The 27,358-nt window shown below is 48.5% G+C and overlaps 1 protein-coding gene across 1 annotated transcript; it reads right to left on the minus strand.

Annotated features, from left to right (window-relative positions):
• Window positions 1–2,920: 2,920 nt before the first annotated feature.
• On the minus strand, window positions 2,921–27,142 carry ODAD1 (outer dynein arm docking complex subunit 1; the record flags this gene model as incomplete). The annotated part of the gene is made up of 14 exons (XM_080703658.1): window positions 2,921–3,484; window positions 3,562–3,640; window positions 4,161–4,255; window positions 4,335–4,498; window positions 9,156–9,324; window positions 9,450–9,532; window positions 10,146–10,299; window positions 10,557–10,722; window positions 11,086–11,153; window positions 15,825–15,938; window positions 16,170–16,292; window positions 25,671–25,860; window positions 26,002–26,101; window positions 27,073–27,142. 14 exons carry the CDS (start codon window positions 27,140–27,142, stop codon window positions 2,921–2,923), a joined length of 2,139 nt encoding a protein of 712 aa, XP_080559784.1.
• Between the last annotated feature and the right edge of the window lie 216 nt (window positions 27,143–27,358).

The raw sequence follows: 27,358 nt of genomic DNA on the forward strand, positions 1-27,358 counted from the left end.
CTTCCATGAGAGAATTAAGTATTCTATGAACAAAATTCATCGAATAAAATTCTTTTCATCCTCACTCCTCTCTTCAGAACCCGTACTTTTGCCGGCAGGTTCCGGCAGCATACCCAGAACCACCACAAAAAATAAGTGGCCCCTGGACCACAGGGGGATGAACTCCAGGGATCCCTGAGGGTGGAAGGTGGCAACACCTTCTGGATGCTTAAACATAGAGCAAGAGTTGCCTGCATGGTACAGCAGATTTTAAAGATCTATGATCTTTAAGCATGCTTATCAAGTCTATATGTTGAAATTGGATTCAGGAGAAGAAAATGTGTTTGAGGCCTCTTATTTACCTTTAATACTTTCTTCCTGTTGTCCTGCTATTTTTTTTAATGTTTTGATTACAACTATTTAATATGGGTGAGTTGGAGTTTGTTTCTTCTTGTGAATTTTCAAAGTGGTGAGTTAGACATGCCGCTTTCAATATTTCTTCTTGCTTAACATGAGAAAAATCCAAAATGGAAATTTTCCTCTAAAATATTCTCCAGCCGGGCGTGGTGGCGCACACTTGTAATCCCAGCATTTGGGAGGCTGAGACAGGAGGATCACGGTTCACAGACAGCCTCAGCTACTTAGCGAGGCCCTTCACAACTCAGTGAGACCCTGTTAAAAAAGACTACAAAATAGGGCTGGGGATGTAGCTCAGAGGTAGAATGCCCCTGGGTTCCATCCTCAGTACCAAAAAATATATTCTACAATGAAGCCCAGCATGGTGACTGGCCCACACCTGTAATTTCAGTACTTGGGAGGATGAGAGAGGAGGATCGCAGGTTCAGGCCAGGCTCAGCGACTTATGAAGACTCAGCAACTTAGTGAGACCCTGCTTCAAAAGAAAAAATAAAGGCTGAGGGTATAGCTTGGAGGTAGAATGCCCCTGGGTTCAATTCCCCAGTACCAGAAAATAAATTAAATATATATTCTACAATAATTATAATTTCCATATAGCCTAGTTTCTGTTATTCTGTCTCATATTCTTATTTATTTATTTATTTATTTGGTTGTACTGGGTTCCTGGAAACCCTTCTGATCTAGAAAACCTACACTCCCAGACCTATTTTATTTTTATTTGGAAACAGGGTCTCTTAAGCCAGCGCGGCTGGCTTCGAACCTGCGTGATCCTCCTGTCTCCGCCTCCCTCCCAAGCGCGGGGATTACAAGCGTGCGCCACCACGCCCGGCTCGTATTCTCATTTAAGTCTTTTAAAAAGCATTTGTTGATTCAAATAGGAAGTTACAGGAGTGAAATTTTCTTCTTGTCATTATTCCCTAAACAATACAGTATAATAACTATTCACATTATAGTATGACCATCTAGAGGATGATTTAGATTATACAGGAAGATACATCTCAGTTATATATAAATACTACGCCATCGTATATAAGGGACTTGCACATCAGTACCAATCCCCCATGAATAACAAGAGATTACTACATTTAAAATCACAGATATTTTAAGGTGTGTGTGTGTGTGTGTGTGTGTGTGTGTGTGTGTGTGTGTGTGTGATGTGCTGTGTTACTGGGGATTAGATCCAAAAGCAGTCTATCTCCAGGCTACATGCCCAGTCCAATTTTATTTTTTATTTTGAAACAAGGTCTCACTAAGTCGCTGAGGCTAGTTGATCTTGAACCCACAATCCTCTTTTCCCAGCCTCTCAAGTGCTGGGAATACAGACGTGCACCACGGTGCCTGGCTTTGAGTATTTACTATGTGCCAGGCTTTATATGTACCAACTTGTTTTGCTCACACACACATGCACGCGCGCACACACACACACACACACACACACACACACACACTCACACCTCTGAAGTATATCCTCTTATCACCCACTCTGGGGCAAAGCTCTGCCTTCCTGGATCAGGAGAATGGATTATGTTTGGATTTGGTGGATTAAGTGTTGACAGGGCCTTTGGTCTGACTCAAATACAGGCAAGAGTCACCCGGTGCCCTGGCTCCCTCTCGTCACAGCCCAGCATGGCATGGGGACGCGGTCAGCTTTACCTCTGCGACCTTTTTTCTCCCCTTCCAGAGGCACAGGAATACTATATTCCCACCTCCCTCTCAAGTGTGGCATGGCCAGGTGACGTGTGCTGGCTGACAGACATAAGTGAAGGTGACTGTCAGATGCAGGACAAAGCTCTAAGAGTCGCTCCCTGTTTGGCCGGTCCCTCCCCTCCCCACCCCATGTCAAAGAGCCTGGTGCCTCTTCAGATGAGGCTATTCCATCTGCCTGGGGCACAGGGTGACACAGAGGACAGCTACTGGCTGACGTAGCATGGAGCAGTAGCGCTCAAGAGAAAGAAACCTTTGCTGCATCAGAGCCGCTGATTCTGGGACTATTTGTTACTGTAGTAGATCTCAGCCTGACCTGACTGATACAGTTCCCAGCAGATCCAGAAATACAGAAGTCTCAAAAATAAGTGAATGAGTAAACGGCAGGGAAGAGGTCAGAGTGGGTGATAAGAGGCAGAGGAAGAAGCCATGTCTCAAGCCATATACACACAGGTAACCAGGCTAGGGTGTAAACTGAGCTCTGACCTTTATTTGCTATCATCACAGCTCATCTGGTCAGTACTGGGGGGGGGGGGGTCTCCAGGGAGTGAGGAATAAGGAGCTATGCAGACAGGGACCAGAGATGCTAGGAGAGTCTGGGAGATGGAAATAAGGAGAGAAAACTGGAGATAAAAAACAAACCCAAACAGGATGAGGGACGAGGGAGGGCTAGGAACAAGGAGAGAGAGAGATGGGGCAACACTGATGGGCAGATAGAAATGGACGGGGCAAAAAGACACAGAAGCCCAGGCTGGGAGGAAGAGATGAAGAGTCCCAGAGTGCAGAGGGCCGGGGAGACAAACTGCAAAGAACCCGGCCCCTAGTAGTAGCACCGGGAATCTTTGCTGGTGGAAGAGCTAGGCCTGGCGCTGGAGGCAAGCCCAGCGCTGGACGCACGGCCTCTGCTGGAACCAGGGCCACCGCTCGACTCTGACCCAGTGCCACCTCTACTCTCTGTGCCACTTCTAAGGGTTTCTTGGCCCCTGCTGGACTCCACATAGCCAGTGGAGCCTGGGTTGCTGCTGGGACTAACGGGCCTGAAGGTCACGTGGCCCGCAATCGAAGGCCGACTGGACCCCAGTGCCCCGCTGGCGCTGGCAGAACCAAAGGTCACATTGCCTGGGGTGGAGTGGGAGTCCCCAAACATGGACCTCTGACCCATGCTAGAGCCAGGGAGGCCGAAAGTGACGTGGCCAACAGAGCCGTAGCTTTTGCTAGTCCTGTGGCTCAGGATGGACCCACCCACCCTGATAGCATCCCCCAGGGCTGAACTGGTGCCGCCCATCGGGGTGTTGGTGAACTCCAAGCTTGGGGTGCTGTCCGAAATCTCCTCGGTCTCGGTGGGCTCCTGGCTCTGCTCCTGAGACAGCTCCTGGACCTCCGCCTGGGAAGGAGGGGACGCTTAGGGTTTCGAAGCGTGGCCGAGGTCCTGGCCCCAGTCCCACTGGCCCCCGTTCTCACCGACTTCATCACTTGGCTCCACAGCTCCTCCTTGCTCATAGGATAGTCGTCTCTGGCCACAAAACCTGGGGGGTCTTCTCTGGAGTGAGGAAGAAGGTGGGGGAAATCTAGACTGTGACCCACCCAAGGTCCAGGGTGCTTCCCTGCGATTCCCAGAGTCCATTCGCTGGCCCCAGGCCAGTCCTCTCCCCTCTGGAATACTCGGAGCCCCATCTTCCCATCAGACCCCTGACCCCTAGAGTTCCCTACTCCTCAAGGCCCTCACCTCATCTTTTCTTTTTTTTTTTTAATCCAGGGGCATTCTACCTCTGAGTTACACCCCCAGCCCTATTTTTTTTTTTTAAACCGGCTCTCAATAAACTGCTGAGGGCCTCACTAAGTAGCCGAGGCTGGCCACGAACCTGCGATCCTCCTGTCTCAGCCTCCCAAATACTGGGATTACAAGTGTGCCCCACCATGCCCGACTTCCCTTTTCATCTTCTTAGCCCCCACCCTGGGCCACACCTACCACCTCATGCCCCCAAACTTTCAACCGTTTGTTCCCTCCACCGCCCCCCCCCATGGAAACACATCACCTCTACCCCTCCCCTGGGCCTCACAGATTGTCAGGGATCTGAAATGGGGTCATCTTCTTCGGATCCTCGTATTTCTGGCCCAGCACCAACAGGGCGGCATCGGCCAATGTGGCTTGACTCTGTAAGTGTCAGAGCCAGGGATCAGCTTAGGCCGGGCCCACGGCAGCCCCCCAGGGCCCCAGGCCAGCCCCATCCCACCTGGGTGTCTAGGAAGGCCTGCACCGTCAGGAGCTGCACCAGCCGCCTCTCAATCATGCTCAGATAGAGGCCGATGTCCCGATCCCGCATGTGGCTCTTGACCCCCAGGAGGTCGTCGATGGCGCTGCTGTCGCAGTGGGCTTTGGTGAAGAGCAGCTGGATACCTGAGGTCAGGAGGGACCGCTGTCATGACTCCAGGGCCAGCCCTCTCCCTGCTCCTCATCCTATGGAGGCAGCAGTCAAGGCTCCAAGGCTGAAAGGCACTGGCCTCGGCTCATACCGCCAGATGCCGCTGCACCCCAATTCTCAAAGTCTGATATCAACTCTGTCAACACATTAGCTAGAAACAAACCCAGCTTCCGCCCCTCCAGAGGAACCCTCGCATGCCTGCGCCCCAGAGGTCAAGGGGTCACAGAGGCCTCTGGGCTGCTTCCTTTGTTTCTTCATAACACCAGACTCCATGTGACCAGGCCAGTTGTCCGTGGTTGACCCATGGGCCACTGTCATGACCCTCACTAAGGGGCCCTTGTGTGGCCAACTTGTACTTAGTGAGTTGGCTGGCTATTATCAGTGACACCCAGAACGAGCAGGTGTGGGGGCACATGCCTATAATCCCAGGACTCGGGAAGCCGAGACAGGAGGACCTTGGGTTCACGGCCAGCCTCAGCAATTTGTGTGTGTGTGTGTGTGTGTGTGTGTGTGTGTGTGTGTGTGTGTGTGGTACTAGGGTTCCTGGGAGCCCTTCTACCTCCGGGCTACACTCCCAGACCTATTTTATATTTTTATTTGGAAACAGGGTCTCTTAAGCCAGCGCGATCCTCCTGTCTCCGCCTCCCAAGCGCGGGGATTACAAGTGTGCGCCATCACGCCCGGCAAGCCTCATCAATTTAATGAGAGCCATTTCAAAATAAAAAATAAGCCAGGCATGGTGGCGCAGGCTTGTAATCCCCGCGCTTGGGAGGCAGAGACAGGAGGATCGCGCCGGTTCGAAGCCAGCCATGTGCGCTGGCTTAGGATACCCTGTTTCCAAATTTAAAAATTTAAAAATAGGTCTGGGAGTGTAGCCCGGAGGTAGAAGGGCTTCCAGGAACCCCAGTACCACCAAATAAATAAATAAATATAAATAAATAAATAAATAAATAAATAAATAATAAAAGGATGTGAGGGCATTCTGGCTGCGACATCTGTCACCCCATTGATCGCCAGGGTTGATTCGGCTGCTCTGGCCGGCTAGGCGGTGTCCCCTTCCTCCCTCACCCTCCATGTGCGTCCCTCCTGAAGCTGCGCGCTCGGTCAAAGAGGACGACCTTCCCCGAATAGAAGAGGACCAGTCTTCAGTCAAGGGTATACAAGTAGCTGCGCTCCCCTGCTAGAACCTCCAAAATAAAAAATAAGAGCCAGGTGTGGTGGCACACGCTTGTAATTCCAGCATTTGGGAGACTGAGACAGGAGGCTCACAGTTCACAGCCAGCCTCAGCTACTTAGGCCCTTTGCAACTCAGTGAGACCCTATTCCAAAATAAAAAATAAAAAATAGGACTGAGGATATAGTTCAGAGGCAGAATGCCCCTGAGTTCCATCCCCAGTACCACAAAAAAATAAATGAATAAAACAGAAATGGGAGCCAGCCACAGCAATGCACACCAGTAATCCCAATACTTAGTAGGCTGAGAGGCTGAGACAAGAGGATCTCAGGTTTGAGGCCAGCCTCAACAACTTAGCAAGGCCTTTAGCAACTTGCCAAGACACTGTTTGTTTCAATATTTAAAAAAAAAAAGAAGAAATTAGCTGGGCGTGGTGCCACAGGCCTGTAATCCCAATATTTGGGAAGCTGAGACAGGAGGATCACTTGTACGAGGCCAGCCTCAGCAACCTAGTGGGGCTTTCAGCAACCTAGCAAGACTCTGTTACAAGACAAAAAATAAAAAGGGCGGGGGATATATCTTGGAAGTAAAAGGCCCCTGTGTTCAATCACCAGTACCACAAAAAAAAAATAAAATAATAAAAAGGGGGTGGGGCATAGTGCTAAGGTAGAATGCTCCTGAGTTCCATTTCCACTACTAAAAAGGGGTCCCCATTTGTAAATATAGCCAAGCATCTTCAATATAAAAATTCACAAGGTCTGAAATTCATCTTTGAGCCAATTTTTTTTTTGGGGGGGGAGTACTGGGGATGGAACCCAGAGGCATTCTACCTCCGAGCTATAGTCCCAGCCCTATTTTTTATTCTTTATTTTGTAACCGGGTCTCACTGAGTTGCAGAGGGCCTCACTAAGTAATAGCTGAGGCTGTCCTCGAACCGCGATCCTCCAGTCTCAGCCTCCCGAATGCTGGGATTACAAGCGTGCGCCACCGTGCCCAGCTCATTGAGCCAAATTTTTACAGCACCTTTTAACCACAATAGTCATCTATTGCATTCTTCTATTATTAAATAAACCCTTGTTTCTTTTGTTCTATCTTCGGGAAATTTTTTTTGTAAAGTTGCTTTATATTTTATAGGAAGAACACACAAGAAACTATATTATTAACTGTGGTCCCAAGTTAAAATTCTCATGAATATTTGTGAAACTTGAACAATTAAAAACTTTTTTAACTGATAAAAAAGCTTTTCCATTTTCAGTGTATTTTTCATTTTTCTGTCAGTAAATTAAGTGACTTATTGAGATAACAGCTCCATAGAGCTAGTGTTTCCTGATTGTTTAGTTTTGTTTTAGTTTTGAGGTTTTTTTGCAGTACTGGGAATGGAACCCAGTACTGGGAATGGAACCCAGGGGCATTGTACCTCCGAGCTACAGCCCTATCCTTATTCTTTTCTATTTTTGAAACAGAATCTCACTTAGTTGCAAAAGGCCTCGCTAAGTAGCTGAGGCTGTCTACAAACCAGGATCCTCCAGTCTCAGCCTCCCAAAAGCTGGGATCATGCCCGGCTCCTGGTTGTATATCTTATGATTAAATACAACTATCCAGACTAGTTACATTGCTGTAATAAGCATGTGACTGAAGCACCCTTCATCCTAATCTGGATGAGAACAAGACTTACTGATCAGTTCACTGAAGTTATTTCATCTTCAACAACTTTAAAATATAAAGCTGCTTGTGAGATGTGCACCATTTAGAGAACAGACTCTCAGGCCAACAGAGACTCAGACTGTTCTCTATCACAGGCTGAAGTCAGTGTGTCCTGACCCAACCTAAGCCTAAGAATCATTGCCTTCTCTTTCCTATGTCCATTCAGAATAGCAGCAGAGATTCTTTAGTAAGCAAGGAAATGTTTCTTGTTTTGTAACTATTTAGAGGTGTGTGTGTGTGTGTGTGTGTTACTAGGGATGAAACCCAGGGGCTTTCTACCTCTGGTTTACACTCCCAGACCTATTTTATATTTTATCTGGAAACAGGGTCTCACTAAGTTGCTGAGAGCCTCACTAAGTAGCTGAGGCTGGCTTCGAACCTGAGTGAACCTCCTGTCTCAGCCTCCCAAGCGCTGGGATTACAAGTGTGCGCCGCCACGCCCGGCTCTGAGGTTCCTTTTGATAATGTGTTTCTGCCTGCCATCTTTCTGCTCCAGTCATCTCTCTATTGGTATTTTCCTCATGCCATTCTCACTTGACTTTTGTGTCTCCTGACAGTTGAGAGGCTGAAATGACTGGCCAACTAAAGCCAAAGCTATAAACCACAGCTGAAGGTAAGGCTTTCAATCAAGGCTAAACTGTATGATAAAAAGGAGGGAACACATGATGGAACAGAGACCTCACAGAGATGTTCACATGACAGCCGGGCGTGGTGGTGCACGCTCGTAATCCCCGCGCTTGGGAGGCGGAGGCAGGAGGATCGCACAGGTTCAAAGCCAGCCTTGCTGGCTTAAGAGACTCTGTTTCCAAATAAATAAATAAATAAATGTGTGTGTGTGTGTGTGTGTGTGTGTGTGTGTGTGTGTGTGTGTATTGGGTCTGGGAGTGTAGCCTGGAGGTAGAAGAGTTTCCAAAAACCCCAATACCACCAAAAAAAGTCAGTCTGGGGGTGTAGCTAAGAGGTAGAATGCCCCTGGATTCCATCCACAATACCACAAAAAAAAAAAGATGTTCACATGAACAATAGGATGTCTAGTATTATTAGTACATGCCCAGCCTTTTTTTTTTTTTTTTTTTTTTTTTGCGGGTCTGGGGATGGAACCCAGAGGCATTCAACCTCCGAGCTACACCCCCTGCCCTATTTATTATTCTTTATTTTGAAACTGGCTCTCACTGAGTTGCAGAGGGCCTCACTAAGTAGCTGAGCTGTCCGCGAACCGCGATCCTCCGGTCTCAGCCTCCCGAATGCTGGAATTACAAGCGTGTGCCACCACGCCTGGCTCACAAATCAAATTAACAGAGCTAGTATTGCAGACACATTAGAATGGCAACCACTGAAAGGCTGACAGTAAGAGGTGCTGCTGAGAGTGTGGCGCACATGTTGATGTGGTATGGAAGATGCAGTGCCACATGGAGAGCTGTTGGGCATTTTCTCTAAATGTCAACATACACCTGCCCTCTGGCCCAACCCCACTTCTGGTCACTGTGGACAGACAGGAGAAGAGATGATGGGTAGACATTTGGGTGAATGCTGAATGGATAGATGCATAGACGGATGGATGAAGAATACAGGACGGATGGATAGATGGATGGATGGATGGACCCCAGATGGACAGATGGAGTAAGTGAGATGGAATGGCAAGAAAGTGCATAAAGCCCTCTACCGAATGCCTTCAAGTGGCCAGCCAGCCCATAGCATCCTTCCAAGAGAAGAAGCTGGGCCTGGGCTGAGAAAGGGACCACTGCGGTACTCACTGGTCTTGAGCTTCTCCAGCTGGTCCCGCAAGTCCCCGAGGCGGGCCTCGAGCTGATCTGACTCGGACTGCACCTTGTCCACGCACTCCTGCAAGGCTGAGTGCCGCTGCTGCTCCTGCTCCTGGTGTTTATCCCCGCTGGAGCGCTCGCTGGCCACAGCCTCCTGCATCTGCAAGGACAGGGCCTGAACGCTGGGCCGGCCTCCAGGAGTAAAGCAAGGGTGCCGGGCCCAAAGGAGGGAGCAGGAAGCAGCAAGGGGAGAAGGGGGAGGGAAGACAAGGAGGCCCCACTCACCTCTTTGATCTCTTCATGTAAACGCTGCAGCTCTGAGTTTTGCTCATTGATGAAGTTAAACTCAGCAAAGTTGCGCTCCTCAACTGAGGGAGAGTTGGGAAAGATGGGGTTCAGAGAAACGGAGGCAAAGACACACACACAGGTGGAAAAACAAAGACAGATCATAAAAGTGCAGAGAAAGTGTTGAAAAAGACCACACCGGGACAGAGGCAGAGAGACCGTCACAGAGATATGGACAGATAGGGACACAGAGACAGAGCAAGTCCTTGAGAGTAACAGAGAGAAAGCCACAAAGACACCCCGAGAGACAGAGAAAGGGGCATAATGGGAAAGAAAGAAAGGAACGCCCTGTGAAGTAGGAGCGGCTGGGACAGGAGAGGAAAAGGGAGATGAGACAGGGTTGAGGAAAAGGTGCAGAGCCTGAAGGCCCTCTGAGGAAGGGGAGACCAGGAGAGAAGTAAGCGGGAGACGGATGCAGGGCTGGGAGCGAGAGAAAGCCAGAGGGACGGGCACAGACCCCAGGCAGGGACAGGAGAGACTGGGGAGGGGACAGAGCCAGGCCACAGTACCAAGTGGACGCAGGCGCGCTTCGCAGGCCTGATCCCTTGTCCCTGCGCGGGAGGAGGCGCCCAGCGATGGCCCGGGATGCGGGGGTACTGAGCTACCCGGGCCCCACCTCTACCCAGCGCCACTCACTCTCCAGGTACTTCAGTACCAACAGGTCCGGGTCGCTCTCGCCGGTCAGCTGGGACAGTTTATTCAGGGCGTCCTCGTAGCGCATCACCAGCTTCTCCTGCGAAGTCTTCCGAAGTCCTTCGGCCACCTCCTGGGCTAGGGGAAGACCCAGCGGCTAGGCTGACTTTAGCGGCCGCGCTACCTGGCCTGGCCCGGCCACGCCCCCCGGCCCGGCCACGCCCTCCGCACCGCCTCGGCCACGCCCCGTCTCTGGGATTGGTCACGCTCCTGTCCGCTCGTCAAAGGCCACGCCCTCCCCTGGCCGGTCGGCCACGCCCCTCGCCTTGAGCTTCCCGCCCCAGGCGCCAGAACACTCGCCGCCCACCGAGCTGCGGTCCGCCCTCCCTCACCCCGCTGCTCGCGCTTCTGCACGATGGCGGGATCCGGCTGGCGGTCGTCGTTCTTGAGTTTGAGGAAGCGGTGCAGCTGCTCCAGGTGCGCTATCTGCCGCTGCAAGATCTGCGCCTCCGTCTCGCTCTGGGCCACCTCCTTCTCTGTCCGCTCCCGCAGCATGCCCATTTTGGCCTTTGCCTCCACCCTGGTGGGAGGGGACAGGGAGGTTCGAGGTTGGGTTGGGGTCAGCATGGGGTCCTGGGGACGAGCAGTGTGAGCCGGGGTCACGGGGATGGGGCAGAGTCAGGATGCGGTTCTCCTGGACTCTCAAAACACCGAGAATTTCCTGGGTTCCCAAGGGATGGGTCAGGCCTCCACTCCTGGACCCCCCCCACCCCCACACACACACCCCAGCATTCAGGCCCTGTCCTGACAGGCCTTGTTACTGATAAAATAAAAACTTATGTTCTGATGGTTAATTTTTTCAGTCCCAATCCAACTCACCACTGCCCTATGAAAAGGTCACCTAGTCCCCACCCCTGCATGTCTGGGGATCCGAAGAGCCTACCTGCCTGCATAGGCAGAGGTGGAGGAGACCATGAGGGTGCTGACTGTGTGCTTCAAGAGGTTGATCTCCTGCCAGGGAGGAGGACAAAATAAATGCTATGTCTTACAAAATCCCAGTACACTTCCCCTCTAACAAGTGAGATTTCTGAGCCTTCCCGGGACCCTCCTTGTGACCAGCTGCCCTTGAAAGGAGTTTTTTGTTTGTTTGTTTGTTTGTTTTTCTTTTCTTTTTTTTTTTCTGTATTAGGGATGGAAGCCAGGGACATTCTACCTCCCAGCCCTATTTCTTTTTTTTTGAGGGGTGGAACCCAGAGGCTTTCTACCTCTGGACTATACTCCCAGACCCTTTTTTTTTTTTTTTTTTTTGGAAACAAGGTCTCACTAAGTTGCTGAGAGCCTCACTAAGTAGCTGAGGCTGGCTTCGAACCCATGTGATCCTCCTGTCTCAGCCTCCCAAGCGCAGGGATTACAAGCGTGCGCCACCACGCCCGGCTTATTCTTTATTTTGAAACAGGGTCTCACTGAGTTGCAGAGGGCCTCACTAAGTAGCGAAGGCCGTCCACGAACCGCGATCCTCCGGTCTCAATCTCCCGAATGCAGGGATTACAAGTGTAAGCCACCATGCCTGGCTTGAAAGGAGTTTTAGAGAGGTAGCAATAAAAGGAACATCAAAACCAGCTGTAGTGGCACATGCTTGTAATCCCAGTACTTGGGAGACTGAGACAGCAGAATCACAGGTTCGAGGCCAAGCTCAGCAATTTAGCAAGACTCTCAGCAACTTAGTGTGACCCTATTTCAAAATAAAAATAAGCTGGGCATGGTGCCACATGTCTGTAATATTTGGGAGTATTACATCAACTTAGAGAGGCTCTGAGCAACCTGGCAAGACCCTATTTCATAATAAAAATAAAATAGATCTGGGGGTGTAGCTCAGAAGTAAAATGCCCCTGAGTTCAATCCCCAGCACCACAAAAAGAGGGAGCTGGGGGTGTAGCTCAGAGGTAGAATTCTCTGATTTAACCCCCAGTATCACAAGGAAAGGGTTGGGGTATATGTTGGAGGTCAAATGCCCCTGGGTTCAATCCCCAGTACCAAAAAAGGTGGAGGATGTCCCTCTTGTGTGTGCTCTACCATGATGTCAGCAGCCATGATGTGACACCGCTAAGAGGACCCCTGCAAGAGGCAGCGCTGGGCTGTTTGGATTTTCAGCCTCCAAAACTGTGGACGGAAGAAACCTCTTTTCTTTATGAAGTTCCAAGCCTCAGATTGTTTTGTTATAGGAACAGAAAACAGGCTAGCCAAGTGTGATGATGCACACTTGTGATCCCAGCATTTAGGAGGCTGAGACAGGACAGCCTCAACTACTTAGTGAGGCCCTTTGTGACTCAGTGAGACCCTGTTTCAAAATAAAGAATAAAAATAGGGCTGGGGGTGTAGCTCAGAGGTAGAATGCCCCCAGGTGCTATCCCCAGTATCACACACAAAAAAAAAAAAAAATGCCGGGCACGGTGGCACACGCTTGTAAGTCCAGTTCTTGGAAGGCTGAGACAAGGAGGATCGTGGTGGCACGCAGTTGTAATTCCAGTTCTTGGAAGGCTGAGACAGGAGGATCCAGGTTCACGACCAGCCTCAGCTACTTAGTGAGGCCATCCACAGCTTAGTAAGACCCTGTTTCAAAAAACAGAATAAAATTGGGCTAGGGATGTAGCTCAGAGGTAATATGCCCCTAGGTTCCATCACAATATCACACACACAAAAAAAAAAAAAAGTAAAAGCCGGGCGTGGTGGCACACACTTGTAATCCTAGCATTCGGGAGGCTGAAACCAGAGGATCACGGTTCGCGGCCAGCCTCAGCTACTCGGTGAGGCCCTCTGCAACTTAGTGAGACCCTGTTTCAAAATAAAGAATAAAAAATAGGGCAGGGAGTGTAGTTCAGAGGTCAAATGCCCCTGGGTTCCATCCCCAAACCCGCAAAAAAAAAAAAAAAAAAAAAAGTAAAGAAAACAGGGTAATATACCCTATGACCACACCATTCTTTTTCTAGTTCCACAGAAATGTCCACAGTGTTGTGGGTAAAAATGATGATTTCTTCAAGAGGAAGAAAAGGCAGAACTTTTATAGATAGATTAGATAGATAGATAGATGTCTAGATATACAAATATGTGAATACACATCCACATGGGCACACACAAACACACATGTGCTTTTGCAAAAAGAAGCCCAGAATGGAGAACCAGAAACTACGAAAATAGGTAACCTACAGGGGCTGGGAGGAAACGAGAGGTGGAGAGGAGAAGACAACGGTTTGCCTCTTGAGATTATCTTTTAGAATAGTTTTGGTTTTGTTTTTTATTTTTTGTTTGTTTGTTGTTGTTGGTTTTGGTGGTACTGGGGTTCCTGAAAACCCTTCTACCTCCGGGCTACATTCCCAGACCTATTTTTATACTTTTTTTTTTAATTTGGAAACGGGGCCTCTTAAGCCAGCGCGGCTGGCTTCGAACCCGTGCAATCCTCCTGTCTCCGCCTCCCAAGCGTGGGGATTACAAGCGTGCGCCGCCATGCCCGGCTAGAATAGTTTTGATCTGAGAACTTTGTTCATGTTTTACATATTCCTAAGAAAATTAAATCATCAAAGAACAACAGCTAAAACTAAATACAACAGAAATAAATGAGCTTAACTCTGTTTCAAATGAGGAGCCACACAGAAAGCTAAAAAAAAATGGGAATATGCCAAGTAACTTCTAGATACAATAATTTCTTTTCTTTTTTTTTTTTTTTTTTTTTGTGGTGGTACTGGGAGTGGAACCCAGAGGCTTTCTTACCTCCATGCTATACTCCCAGACCTTTTTTATATTTTATTTGGAAACAGGGTCTCACTAAGTTGCTGAGAGCCTCACTAAGTAGCTGAGGCTGGCTTCGAACCCGTGCGATCCTCCTGTCTCTGCCTCCCAAGCGTGCGCCACCCACGCCCGGCTGGATACAATAATTTCAACAGATATATAAATACTCCTACCCTCCAAGGAGAAAACAAACTACAGAGCTGGGAGTGGCAAGGAACACCTGTAATCCCAGTACTTGGGAAGCTAAAACAGGAAGATCACAGGTTCAAGGACAGTGCCAGCAACTTAGCAAGACTCTTAGCAACTTGTGAGGCCCTGTCTCAAAATAAAAAAAATAAAATAGTTCAGAGGGTGTAGCTTGGAAGCAAAATGCCCCTGGATTAAATCCCAGTGCCACAAAAAATTTACAAACACACCTTGAACACTACTTATTATATTAGGTTTAGGGGGTGATAGCACAGCTGTAGCAATTTTGAAAGACTTTGGTGTGTATAATATAAGTGAGCAAATGAATAAGCATACTGGTGCTATTAGAAGCCAGGATTCCCCTAAACTGGGTGTGGTGGCTCAGGATTGTAATCCCAGTATTCGCAGGGCTGAGACAAGAGGATGGTGGTTCGCGGACAGCCTCAGCTACTTAGTGAGGCCCTATGCAACTCAGGGAGACCCTGTTTCAAAATAAAAACTAAAAAATAGGGCTGGGGGTGTAGCTTGGAGGTAGAATGCCCCTTGGTTCCATCCTCAGTACCACAAACTAAATAAATAAAATTAAAAAATACAATAGGTCTGGGAGGAGCTGAGCATGGTGGCACATGCTTGTAATCCCAGCATTTCGGGAAGCTGAGACAGGAGGATAGTGGTTCACGGCCAGCCTCAGCTACTTAGTGAGGCCCTTTGCAATTCAGTGAGATCCTATTTCAAAAATAAAGATTAGCCGGTTGTGGTGGTGCATGTTTGTAATCCCAGTACTTGGGAGGCTGAGACAGGAGGATCACACAGGCTCGAAGCCAGCCTCAGCTACTTAGTGAGGCTCTCAGCAACTTAGTGAGACCCTGTTTCCAAATAAAATATAAAATAGGCGTGGAGGGTGTAGCCCAGAGGTAGAAAGCCCCTGGGTTCCATAGCCAGTACCACAAAAAAGGGGGGGATAGGGGTGTAGCTTGAAGGTAGAATGCCCCAGGATTCAATCTCCCACATCTAAAATTTAAAATATATATATTATAGCTGGGCGTGGTTGTGCACACTTGTAAACCCCGCACTTGGGAGGGGAAGACAGGAAGATCCACAGGTTTGAAGCCAGCCGCGCTGGCTCAAGAGACCCTGTTTCCAAATAAAAATATAAAATAGATCTGGGAGTGTAGCCTGGAGGTAGAAGGGCTTCCAGGAACCCCAGTATCACATAACAATAATAATAATAATAATAATAATAATAATAATAATAATAATAATAATAAATATTTTTTTAAAGGAAAGGACAGGAAGGAGAATTGGGAGGAGAAGGGTGAGCAGATTTTCCAAAGAAATCTCACAGACTGCGTTGGTTGATAATATTCAAAATGACCTTCGTAGCCGGGCATGGTGGCACACGCTTAAAATCCCAGCATTCAGAAGGTTGAGACTGGAAGATCACGGTTCGCGGACAGCCTCAGCTACTTAGTGAGGCCTTCTGCAAATCAGTGAGATCTTGTTTCAAAATAAAGAATAAAAAAAAATAGGGCAGGGGGTGTAGCTCGGAGGTCAAATGTCCCTGGGTTCCATCCCTAGACCCACACAATGACCTTCGTGCTTCTTCCTTATAAAGGAAGCCACGTTCTTTGAGAGGCGGTCTCCTCTGGGGTTAAAGCTAGGGGCCGGGCCTGCCAGGGCGGGGGGCGAGGGGCGCCGGGTCCTCCCCCTGACCTTCCTCAGCATGCGGTGCACGTTCAGGTAGCGGCTCCGCTGGATGCGCAGCAGGTCCAGCTCCTCCCGCAGGGCAGCGTTGCGCACCAGCTGGGCATCGAAGTGACAGGTGACCTGGTGCGGGAATGGTGAGCCCGTGTGAGGCTCGGCCTCCCTCGTCCCTCCGCCGCAGGCAGCCGGGCAGCGGCCCTTGTCAGAGGCGGGGGTCGTGGGGAGCAGCCTGTCCCCTCCTTGCGGACAGCGGGTGGCACCCGCCGCAGCCCCGGGGCCCATCAGTCCCTGTTCCTGGGACCCCCTGCCCTTGGGCTCCTTCCTCCCGCCGGTGCCCCTCCACGGCCGCCGCACCCTATTCAGCTGGTCTTCAAGAATCTGGATCTTCCTTTGGATTTTGGCCTTCTGTCCCAGGATGAAACCCGGCGCCATGGCCTCCTTGCCCTGGGTAAAGATGCGCGCCTCCCACTCCTGGATCTGGAAGAGAGAGGCGGCGCCAGCCTGTTCCCTGGGAGCCCGACCGCCACGGAGGGGCGGTCCCCGCAGCCCCCCACGCTCCATGGGTTCTGGTGGGGCTTCCCACCCAACCTCTACGCCATGGGACCTGCCCGAGACGGGCCTAAGAGCACCGCGGGAGGGACCTCGCTGGGCCAGGAGCAAACGCGAACAAGATGGGATGGCTGACTGCCAGGTCACAGCGCCCACCACCTGGAGGACTCGGGAGAGCGAGACCAGCAGACAGAAGGGATCAGAGAGGACGAAATGAACCTGGTGACACTGAAATTCCCCGGGACCAAAGCCAGGCGCGGTGGCGCACACCTGTAATCCCAGTACTTGGGAGGCTGAAACAAGATCTCAGGTTCAAGGCGAGGCTCAGCAACTTAGTGAGGTCCTCGGCAATTTAGCAAGGTCCTGTTTCAAAATTAAAAATCAAAAGTGCTGGGGTTGTAGCTTGGAGGTAGAATGCCCCTGGGTTCAATCCCCAGTTTAAAAATTAACTAATTAATTAATTAAAACCCAAAGTGTTTCTGCGGTTTGGTGACAGCCTCAGCTACTTAGTGAAGTCCTTTGCAACTGTGAGACCCTGTTTCAAAGTAAAGTATAAAAATAGGACTAGGGGCCTAGCTGGGAGGTAGAATGCCCTTGGGGTCAATCCCCAGTACCTCAAAAAAGAAAATTTTTAATTTTTTGCAATAGTGAGGATGGAACCTAGGTGCATTCTACCTCTGAGCTCCACCCCCAGTCCTATTTTTACTTCTTTTTTTTTTTTTTTTTTTTTTGAAGGTCTGGGGATGGAACCCAGGATCATTTGACCTCCAAGCTACATCCCCTGCCCTATTTTTTTATTCTTTATTTTTAAACAGGGTCTCACTAAATTGCGGAGGGCCTCACTAAGTAGCTCAGGCTCTCCACAAACCGCAATCCTCCAGTCTCAGCCTCCCAAATGCTGGGATTACAAACGTGGGCCACCACGCCCCACTTAATTCTTTTTATTTTGAAACAGGGTCTAAGTTGCAGAGGGTCTAAGTAGCTGAGGCTGGCCATGAATCTGGATCCTCCTGTCTCAGCCTCCCAAGTAGGGATTACAGGCTTAATTTTTACACGCTTGGCTTAAATTTTTCAACTTAAAAAAAAAAAGTAATGGCTAACACAGAAAAAGACATTTTTATTGGGTGGGAAAAGCAGGAGCATTCTACTTCTCACCTACATCCCTGAACCCTATTTTATTTATTTTTCTATTTTGAAACTAGGTCTAAGTTGCTAAGGGTCTCTTTAAGTTGTCGAGGCTGGCCTCAAACCTGTGATACACCTGTCTCAGCCTCCTGAGTACTGGGACTGCAGGCATGCATCATCACACCCGGCTTGTAGTCCATTTCTTAAAGGTCATAATTACTTACCAGTTGGATGCGTGTGTTTCTGGGCACTGAACAGCCCTTCAAATCTTGGGAGTCATTAAACATCTTCACCCTCTTTCCCAGTCCCTTTCACTATGTAAAGTAATACATTCACAGCTTCCCAGGGTTAAGATGGGGACATTTGGGGGGAGAGGAATTTGGTTCTGCTTACCATACTTTCCTTCTTCCTTTTTTTTTTTTTTTTTAGTACTGAGGATTGAGCCCAGGGCATTTTACCTCCAAGATACACCTCCAGCCATATTTTTTATTCGTTTTGTTTTGTTTACAGTACTGGGGATGGAACCCAGGGGCATTTTTTAGTCTTTTATTTTGAAACAGGGTCTCACTGAGTTGAAAAGGGCCTCACTAAGTAGCTGAGGCTGACAGCAAACCTTGATCCTCCTGTCTCAGCCTCCCAAATGCTGGGATTACAAGTGTGCGCCACCACGCCCCGCCCCTTTACTTTTCTTTAGAGTTTTATTATCTGTGTACATATATCCCTTGAACAAAAGTTTAGTTTGGCCCATAGTGTGTTATATATATATATATATATATATATATATATATATATATATATATATACAGGTATATATACATAATTAATATAATTTTTTATTTTTATTTATAAAATATATTATATAAGTATGTATTAATATATACATGTAATAATGCTAAATATATAATTAATGCAACGTTGATACTGAGGGTAGAACCAGAGGCCTTCTACCTCTGAACTATACCCCCAAACCTATTATTTTGTGTGTGGTACTGAGGGTGGAACACAAGGGTTTTTCTACCTCCAGGCTATACTCCCAGACCTATTTTATACTTTACTTGGAAACAGGGTCTCACTAAGTTGCTGAGAGCCTCACTAAGTAGCTGAGGTTGGCTTCCAACCTGCAATCCTCCTGTCTCAGCCTCCCAAGTACTGGGATTACAAGCATGTGCCACCATACCCATCTGCATGTATATTTTATGTCTGGATTCCTTTATTCAATTGTTTTTGACATTCATCAATATTACCGTGTATAATCATAATTTGTTCTCTTTTATTGTTGTATACTATTTCATTATAAACATATACTATATTTATTTAACCAAAGATTGATGGATATTTGGGCTAACCAATATGAATAATATTTCTACCAACATTCTTTTATATGAGTAGTGGTTCCAGAATACTTAGAAATAACATTTCTGGCCGGGTGTGGTAGCGCATGCTTGCAATCCCAGCATTCGGGAGGCTGAGACCGGAGGATTGCAATTCACAGACAGCCTCAGCTACTTAGGCCCTCTGCAACTCAGTGAGACCCTGTTTCAAAACAAAGAATAAAAAATAGGACTGGGGTTGTAGCTCAGAGGTAGAATGCCCCTGGGTTCCATCCCCAGTACTGCAAGAGAGAGAGAGATAGAGATAGAGAGAGAGATAGAGAGAAAGAGAGGGAGAGAAGGAGGGAGGGAGGGAGAGAGAACGGGGGGAGAGAGACTGAGAAATGACATTTCTGGGTGGGCTGGAGGAGGATTAACAATAGATCTAAAGCAGTTTTCTACAAGAGGACGATTATGGTTTGCTTTCTTCCGACGCTATTTCCATGGAGACAAACTGGGTTAGGTAGATATGGAAGGCCAGCTTTATTCCTCAGCAACAATGTTTAGTATTAAAATGACCCCTATCAGCGACAGTACCAGCTACCCACACAGTGTCATGCCACTGGAGATGCTCCTCCTGGGAGCTGAGAAGCAGCCCTGACACTCAGGACAGGAACACCAGACGCCATCATGCCAAGGTAGCACTGCTTCCTGGCCTCCGACCCTGCAGATAATTAAGTGATTAGCAACAAGTGAAAACCTTTTGGAGACAGTGGCACACCCCTGTCATCCCAGTACTTGGGAGGCTAAGACAGGAGGATCGCAGATTCAAAGCCAGCCTCAGCAACTTTGGGAGGCCCTCGGCAACCTACTGAGGCTCTGTTTCAAAATAAGAAATAAATAAATAAAATTGGGTGGGGGGTATAGCTTGAAGGTAGAATGCTTCTAGGTTCAATCCCCAGGATCTCAAAAATAAATAATACTTTTTTTTTTTTTTTTTTTTTTTTTTGATGGTGGTACTGGGGTTTCTGGAAGCCCTTCTACCGCCGGGCTACACTCCCAGACTGATTTTTTTTATATTTTTTAATTTGGAAACGGGGTCTCTTAAGCCAGCAAGGCTGGCTCCGAACCAGTGCGATCCTCCTGTCTCCGCCTCCCAAACGCCAGGATTACAAGCGCGCCACCACGCCCGGCTAATAAATACTTAAAAAAAAAAAAAAACCTATTGGGCCTCCAGTCATGGTGATGCACACTTGTAATCTCAGCATTTGGGAGGCTGAGACAGGAGGATAGCGGTTTTGCGGACAGCCTCAGGTACTTAGTGAAGCCCTTTGCAATTCAGTGAACCCTTGTATCAAAATAAAGAGTAAAAAATAGGGCTGGGGGTGTAGCCCGGAAGTAGAATGCCCCTAGTGAGGAGATAGAAAGGAAATAGGCAGATAGGGAAGAGGCCTCGGTAGAAAAAAGTCAATTTCCTGAGGGGCGAAGGGCCAAGATTCAGAGATAAGGACCAAAGCTTCACAAAACCATCTAGTTACTAATCAACAAACCCAGGAGACATCACTGGAGCAAGTCTGACACTTCTGAAAGGAGACTCTTCAAAGGACTTGCAAATACCCTATGCAAATTCTGAGAGCTGCTTCCCAGAATTCCCAGGATCCCAAACTTACCACAACCAACAGAGGACACGCAGACATCTGGCAAAACCCCTAGCGCAGCCACCAAATTGGGTTTCTCTCTCTCAGGGAACCCCTTCCCTTTTGGGGAGCTTTTCTCTCTCTCACAGGTCGTGTTAGCCTTGAGAAAACGTGGAGTGCAATGAAGGCATTTGGCCCGGGCAGCTCTCGGATAATGACCTGAAGGCCTCTGCTGGACATCAAGGCTCACCAGAGCCCCAAGGGGTGACCTGAACCTCTTTTCTGGCAGATCGCGTGGACCCTGGGAGAAAGTAGTTTGTAACTGATGGCACTTGGCTTGGGCTACATTCGGGTAGTGACCTGAAGACAGCTACTGGACACCAGAGCCCCAACAACCCTAGAGGTGTTCTGCCACTTTTCCCTATTCCTTTCTGGCAGATCGCGTGGACTCTGGAAGAAAGCAGCCTGCAACTGAAGGCATTCGGCTTGGGCTACTCCCAAGTACTGTTCTGAAGACAACTGCTGGACCCCAGAGTTCCGACAGCCCTTTTGGGGTGTTCGGCCACCTTTCCTTATTCCCTGCTGCTTCCGATAAACCATTTACTCCCCTTTCTGTGGTCTGCGGGTGTCATTCTTTGCTCACCGTAGACAAGAACCCAGTAAGGAAACGTCGAGTTTCTTCTCAAGAAACTCCGTTTCATCTTTGATGAAACTCCAGGTTTCTTCTCAAGAACCCACGTTTCATCTTGGGGACTCAGAAGAAACCCCCCGTTTCACTAGGTTCCATTCCAAGTACCGCAAAAAAAAAAAAAAAAAAAAAAAAAAAAAAAAAAAAAAAGCTATTGGGCTAAAGGATTGTGAATTTCAGGCTAAATCCAAGACTCCCCACAGTGAACACACTGAGAGGAGGAGTCTGGATCACAGGGTAAGTCTGTTTTCAAATTTAATAGGTTGGGGGGGGACACTTTCTTTTGCAGTACTGGGATGGAACCCAGGGGCATTCTACCCCCCAGGCTACACTCCCAGATCTATTTTCTATTTTATTTGGAAACAGGGTCTAACTAGTAAGTTGCTGAGAGCATCACTAGTAGCTGAGGCTGGTTCCAACCTGCGCGATCCTCCTGTCTCAGCCTCCCAAGCCCGGAGATTACAAGCATGCGCCACCACGCCCGGCTCAGGGAGGGGGGACACTTTTGGGAATATGTATGACTATTTCTACCCCACTAGTAATGTGTGGAAGTGTCCATTGTGCCTTCCTCCCAACACGTGGCATTTTTATTCAGACATTAATTTTTGGAAACTGGGTAAATGACCAGTGATATCTCATTGTGATTTCTTTTTTTTTCCCCATGGTATGGGGGATTGAACCCAGGAGTCTTCTACCTCTAAGTTACATCTCCAGCACTATTTTCTTTGATTAAACAGGGTCTCTTTAAGTTGTGGAGGGCCTTGCTAAGTTCCTGAGGCTGGCCTCGAACCTGTGATCCTCCTGTCTCAGCCTTCCAAGTACCGGGATTACAAGCCTGGCCACTACACTAGCTCTCATTGTGATTTTAATTTGCCTTTCTCTGATTACTAGTGAATAATTCTCATGCTTATCAAACATCCACATTTCTTACTCCGTGGTGTGTCAGCCTTGACGATTTGTATATCTGCACTGGCTCTTTGATGATATGTAGGAGTTTCTCATATATATTCATATTTATATTACATATATTTATATATAAATATATTTTCATTTATGCTACTGGGGATTGAACGCAGAGGCATTCTACCTCCAAGTTATATCCTCAACCCAATTTTATTTCTTATTTGGAAACAGAGTCTCCCTAAATTGCCAAGGCTGGTTTTGAACCTGTGATTCTCCTGTCTCAGCCTCCCAAGCACTGGGATTACAAGTATGAGCTCCCACACCTAGCTCCTCATATATTCTTGTTACTAATCCTTGATTACTATATGTGTTGCAGATAATTGCTTCTGTAACATGACTTTCTTTTTCTTTCTTTCTTTCCTTTTTTGTTTTTGTTTTGGTTTTGTTTTGGTTTGGTTTTTGGTGGTGATTTGTTGTTGTTGTTGTTGTTGTTTATTTGTTTTGGTACTGGGGATTGAATCCGGGGGCGTTCTACCCAAATGTTTGTATTTTTGTTTGAAAACAGGGTCTCTAGGTTGCTGAGGGCCTCACTGTATTGCTGATCCTGTCCTTGAACCTGTGATCCTCCTGTCTCAGCCTCTCAAGTATTGAGATTACAGACATGTGTGACCACACCTGGCTTATTATTTCTTTTGAAAAACAGACTTTATTAATTTTATTGTCATGGGATGTATCAATATTTTCCTTTAAAAGTAGAAATTTCTGTAACTTCTTCAGGAAATCCTTTCTCACCCTCACACAATTGCATTGTTTTGTTATTGTTGTTGGCTCTGGAGATTGTAGGATTGTGCCCAGAGGCACTCTACCTCCAAACTGCACCACAAAACCTATTGTATTTTTTTTTTAAACAAGCCCTTGCTAAATTGCCAAGCCTGGCCTCAAACCTGTGGTCTTCCTGTCTCAGCCTCCCAAATACTGGGATTACAGACATGCGCCACCATGAAAGGTTTGCATTGCTGGCTCTGAAGGCAGAGGAAGGGGCCATGAACCAATGGACTCTAGAAGCTTTAAAGGATACTGTCATGGTTTGGATTTAGAATGCCCTCCTAGATCTCAAAGCGAATAAGTAGCCATGTTGGAGGTGGGGGTGTGGCCTTGGGGATTGTATATGATCTCTTATCCCCTTGCTTCTTCTCTTGCTTTCTGCCTCTGTGATCTGAAAGCAGAGCAATCGCGCTCTCTCTCTCTCTCTCTCCCTCTCTCTCTCTCTCTCTCCCTCTCTCTCTCTCTCCCCGTCTTCTAAGTTGTGTGGTGGCCAGGTGTCTTGGATTACAGCAGGGAGAATGCTGACTGAAACAGGTACAGAAACATATTGTCCCCTAAAACCTCCAGAAGATGCAACCCAACAACAACCTGATTTTAGCCCAGTGTGACCCATTTCAAACTTCAGACCTCCAGAACTATAATGTTTTGTGACCATCGTTACAGCAGCAGTAAGAAATCAATACAGACCAACAAGATGAGTATCTTTCTTTCTTTCTTCCAGTACAGGGATGGAAACCAGGGGCAGTCTACCTCTGAGCAAAATCCTCAGCCCTATTTTTTTTTTTTTTTTTTTTTTTTTTTTTTTTTTTTTTTTTTGGTGGTACTGGGGTTCCTGGAAACCCTTCAACCTCCAGGCTACACTCCCAGACCTATTTTATATTTTTATTTGGAAACAAGGTCTCTTAAACCAGCAAGGCTGGCTTCGAACCAGCGCAATCCTCCTGTCTCCACCTCCCAAGTGCCAGGATTACAAGCGTGCGCCACCATGCCCGGCCCTCAGCCCTACTTTTATTCTTTATTTTGAAACAGGGTATCACTAAATTTCAGAGGCTGGCCATGAACCTGCAGTCTTCCAGTCTCAGCCTCCCAAGTACTGAGATTAAGGAATGCATGACCATGCCCGGCTCAAGATGACTAATTTTCAAGTTTCTGTCTGTGAATCAATAATGTACAAGAAAATACTTGGTCTAGAAAAGCAGGATATTTTAATAAAAAGAAGATTGGAAACAGAAGAATGAATCCCACATAGAAAAGAGTTAGGTATTATTTGGTGAAACTTCTATTTCAGCTATATACTTATATATGTGTATATCTGTGCATCTTAGTGTATATGAACTGCATCAAAATGAGTCATAGTCATAAAACTTGAAAGGACACTGGCCTAGAAACATCACATCATTTGCAAGGTCAAATAGCAAGGTCTCAAGGCAATGGGATTAGAATATCAAATTTTTTTTTGTACTAGGGATTGAATTCTTTTTTTATTTATTTTGTGGTACTGAGGGTGGAACCCAGGGGCTTTCTACCTCCGGGCTATACTCCCAGACCTATTTTATACTTTATTTGGAAATAAGGTCTCACTAAGTTGCTGAGAGCCTCACTAAGTAGCTGAGGCTGGCTTCGAACCTGTGCCATCTGCCTGTCTCAGCCTCCCAAGCGCTGGGATTACAAGCATGCGCCACCACGCCCGGCTACTGAGGATTGAATTCTACCAGAGCATTCTTTTTTTTTTTGGTGGTACTGGGGTTCCTGGAAGCCCTTCTACCTCTGGGCTACACTCCCAGACCTATTTTCTGTATTTTTGAAACAGGGTCTCTTAAACCAGCGCGGCTGGCCTCGATCCTCCTGCCTCTGCCTCCCAAGCGCAGGAATTACAAGCGTGCGCCACCACGCCCGGCACTACCAGAGCATTCTAACTCTGAAATATACCCCAGCCCTGCTTTGTTGCTTATTTTGAAACAGGGTCTTGCTAGATTGCTGAGGGTCTTGCTAAGTTACTGAGGCTGTCCTCACACCTGCATCTCCGAATCTGTCTCCCAGGTACTAGATTACAGAGATGCGCCACCACACCCAGCTTAGGATATCTAAATTCTGCTGTATCACCAAGTTACCAAGGTAACTAGGGCCCAGAGAGGTGAGGACCTGCTTGGGGCCACTCAGCTTTGATGTGGCAAAGCCAAGATTCCAATGCAGTTTTACTGGCTCAGAAAATGACCTTTTTCTAATTAACCACCAGCTCCTCCCACATCATAATGCCTAGGGTTATGCTGTGCATCAAACAGTTTACCAGTGACCAAAAAACACTTTTTCTTTACTGGGGATGGAACCCAGGGCCATTATACCTCCAAGCTACACCCCCACCGCTATATTTAGTCTTTTTTTTTTTTTTTTTTTTTGTGGTACTGGGGTTCCTGGAAGCCCTCCTTCCTCCGGGCTACACTCCCAGACCTATTTTATATTTTTGAAACAGGATCTCTTACGCCAGCACGGCTGGCTTCGAACCTTCGCGATCCTCCTGTCTCCGCCTCTGGCTTCGAACCTGCGCGATCCTCCTGTCTCCGCCTCCCAAGCGCGGGGATTATAGCGTGCGCCACCACGCCCGGCTAGTCTTTTTATTTTTGAAACAGGGTCTCACTGAGTTGCAAAGGGCCTAGCTAAGTAACTGAGGCTGTCAGTGAACTGCGATTCTCTGGTCTCTGCCTCCCGAATGCTGGGATTAGTGGATGCTTTCAACAGCCCCATTTTTCATGGAGGAAGCTTGCGGCAATTAGGACACTGCCCCCTGTCATGGGTCTACAGAGCCTGCTCTGGCACCCACCTGCTTGTCCAGGTCTCTGATCTGCTCTTGCAGCTCCTCCACCTCAGCCTGCGCCCGGGCTCTGCACTTGAGCAGGCGGTCCATACTCTCCAGGCGCTCATTGTCCTGCAGCCGCTTGGCCTGAGTCTGGGCGACGCTGATCTGCATCTGGAGCTTGGCGCGCACTGCCTCCAGGTGCTGGATCTCCTCACTACCGGCGCAGGGAGGTGGAGAAGATGCCAGCAAGGGGCCAGCATCAGCATCACTAAAGCCCAAGCACCATGCTCTTGCCCTCCACCCGCAGCACCCCTGCAAGCTCCTCCCAGCTCCAGGGCCCTGGTGCGAGGCTCACAGCTGCTTGTTGATGCGCTGGTGGACTTCCTTGCTGTAGGTCCGTCTCTCCCCCTCCATCAACTTGCATTGTCGCTGCAGCCTGCTGAGCTCCCAGTCTACTAGGAGGCCAGACAAGGGACTCAATCTAGAGCTGGGCCATCTGCCCCTTTCTCCCAGAACCTGGAAAATCTGATCCCTTTAGGGTCTCACAAACTGAAGATAGAGTACCTAAAATCCCTCTAGGACTATATCTCAATTCCTGTACCACTCAAGCTCCCTGATCTATTCACACTTCCAATTTCTCTGAGCAACCTCGGGTTTTTTTTCCTCTAAACCCACTCCTATGAGAGTTTGGGCACAGATCTATTTCTCCCACTAGAGGGCGCTCCTGCGAGGCCTCCCGGTCCTCCGGGGCGGGGCACCTGGACCTGGGGTTTGGGAAAGCTCTGGTTCCCTGTGTCCTTTAGGTGGGGACTGCAGCAGCCCTCCACTCCATCCTCCTACCTCCTTGCTCTCTTTGCCAATCCCAAGACTCAGGCTTCATCCCTTCCCACCTGAGTCATCATGCAGCCTCCTCCCCAACCTCCCTGGCACATTTGGAGTGGACCCTGCTCCTCTCAAACTCAGGGACCTCCCAAGGGCCCCAGTGCCCTCGGATGAAGTCCAAGCTCCTCAGTCTGGCGTTCAAAGCCCCATATGACCTGACCCTGCCCATCTCTCCAGTCTCCCAAAGTCCAGCGGATCCTAACCAAGGGGCATTTCAGCCCCAAGGCTTGGAAGGGGTACGTACCAACATCTCAAGAGTAGAAGCTAGGGCTGCCGCTAAGCATCCCACCCAAGTGTCAACAGCACCAAAAGTGAAAAATCCTGCTGTAGCTGCATCCTTCCTGCCTTCTCCCCTGGAGGAGTTACGAGCCCCACGCAAACTTCCACTGCTGCCAGAAGTGTTCCTGACCCCATTCCCAGGCCTGGCACCCCATCTGCCTAGACTTAGATCTATATTCCCCACTAGAGGGCGCTCCTGGGGCACGGCGCGGAGCCTCGAGCTTGGGACCAGGAAAGAACCCGAGGAAAAGAATGTGAGGATTACCCAGGCCCTCCAGGAAGGACTCGCTTCCCTCCTCGGAGCGGGTGCTCTTTGCAGAAAGTCCCAGAGGCATCCTGGCCGGAGGGCGGGGATCCTGTAGGGGTCGATACGAGGGCCTTCGGAGAATCCGCGGGCGAGGGCAGGAAAGGGGATGGCGGGTGGCGAGTTGCGAGGTACTGGGCATTGGAAGAGAGGACACTGAAACCTTTCTGGCCCCTCTCAATTCCTCCAAGAGACTAGAGGGGTATCATTCTCTCCCGATCTGCCACCTCTCACACTCTCCGACCTG

The sequence above is a fragment of the Muscardinus avellanarius genome (assembly GCF_963383645.1).
Source record: "Muscardinus avellanarius genome assembly, chromosome: 10".
Taxonomy (NCBI): domain Eukaryota; kingdom Metazoa; phylum Chordata; class Mammalia; order Rodentia; family Gliridae; genus Muscardinus; species Muscardinus avellanarius.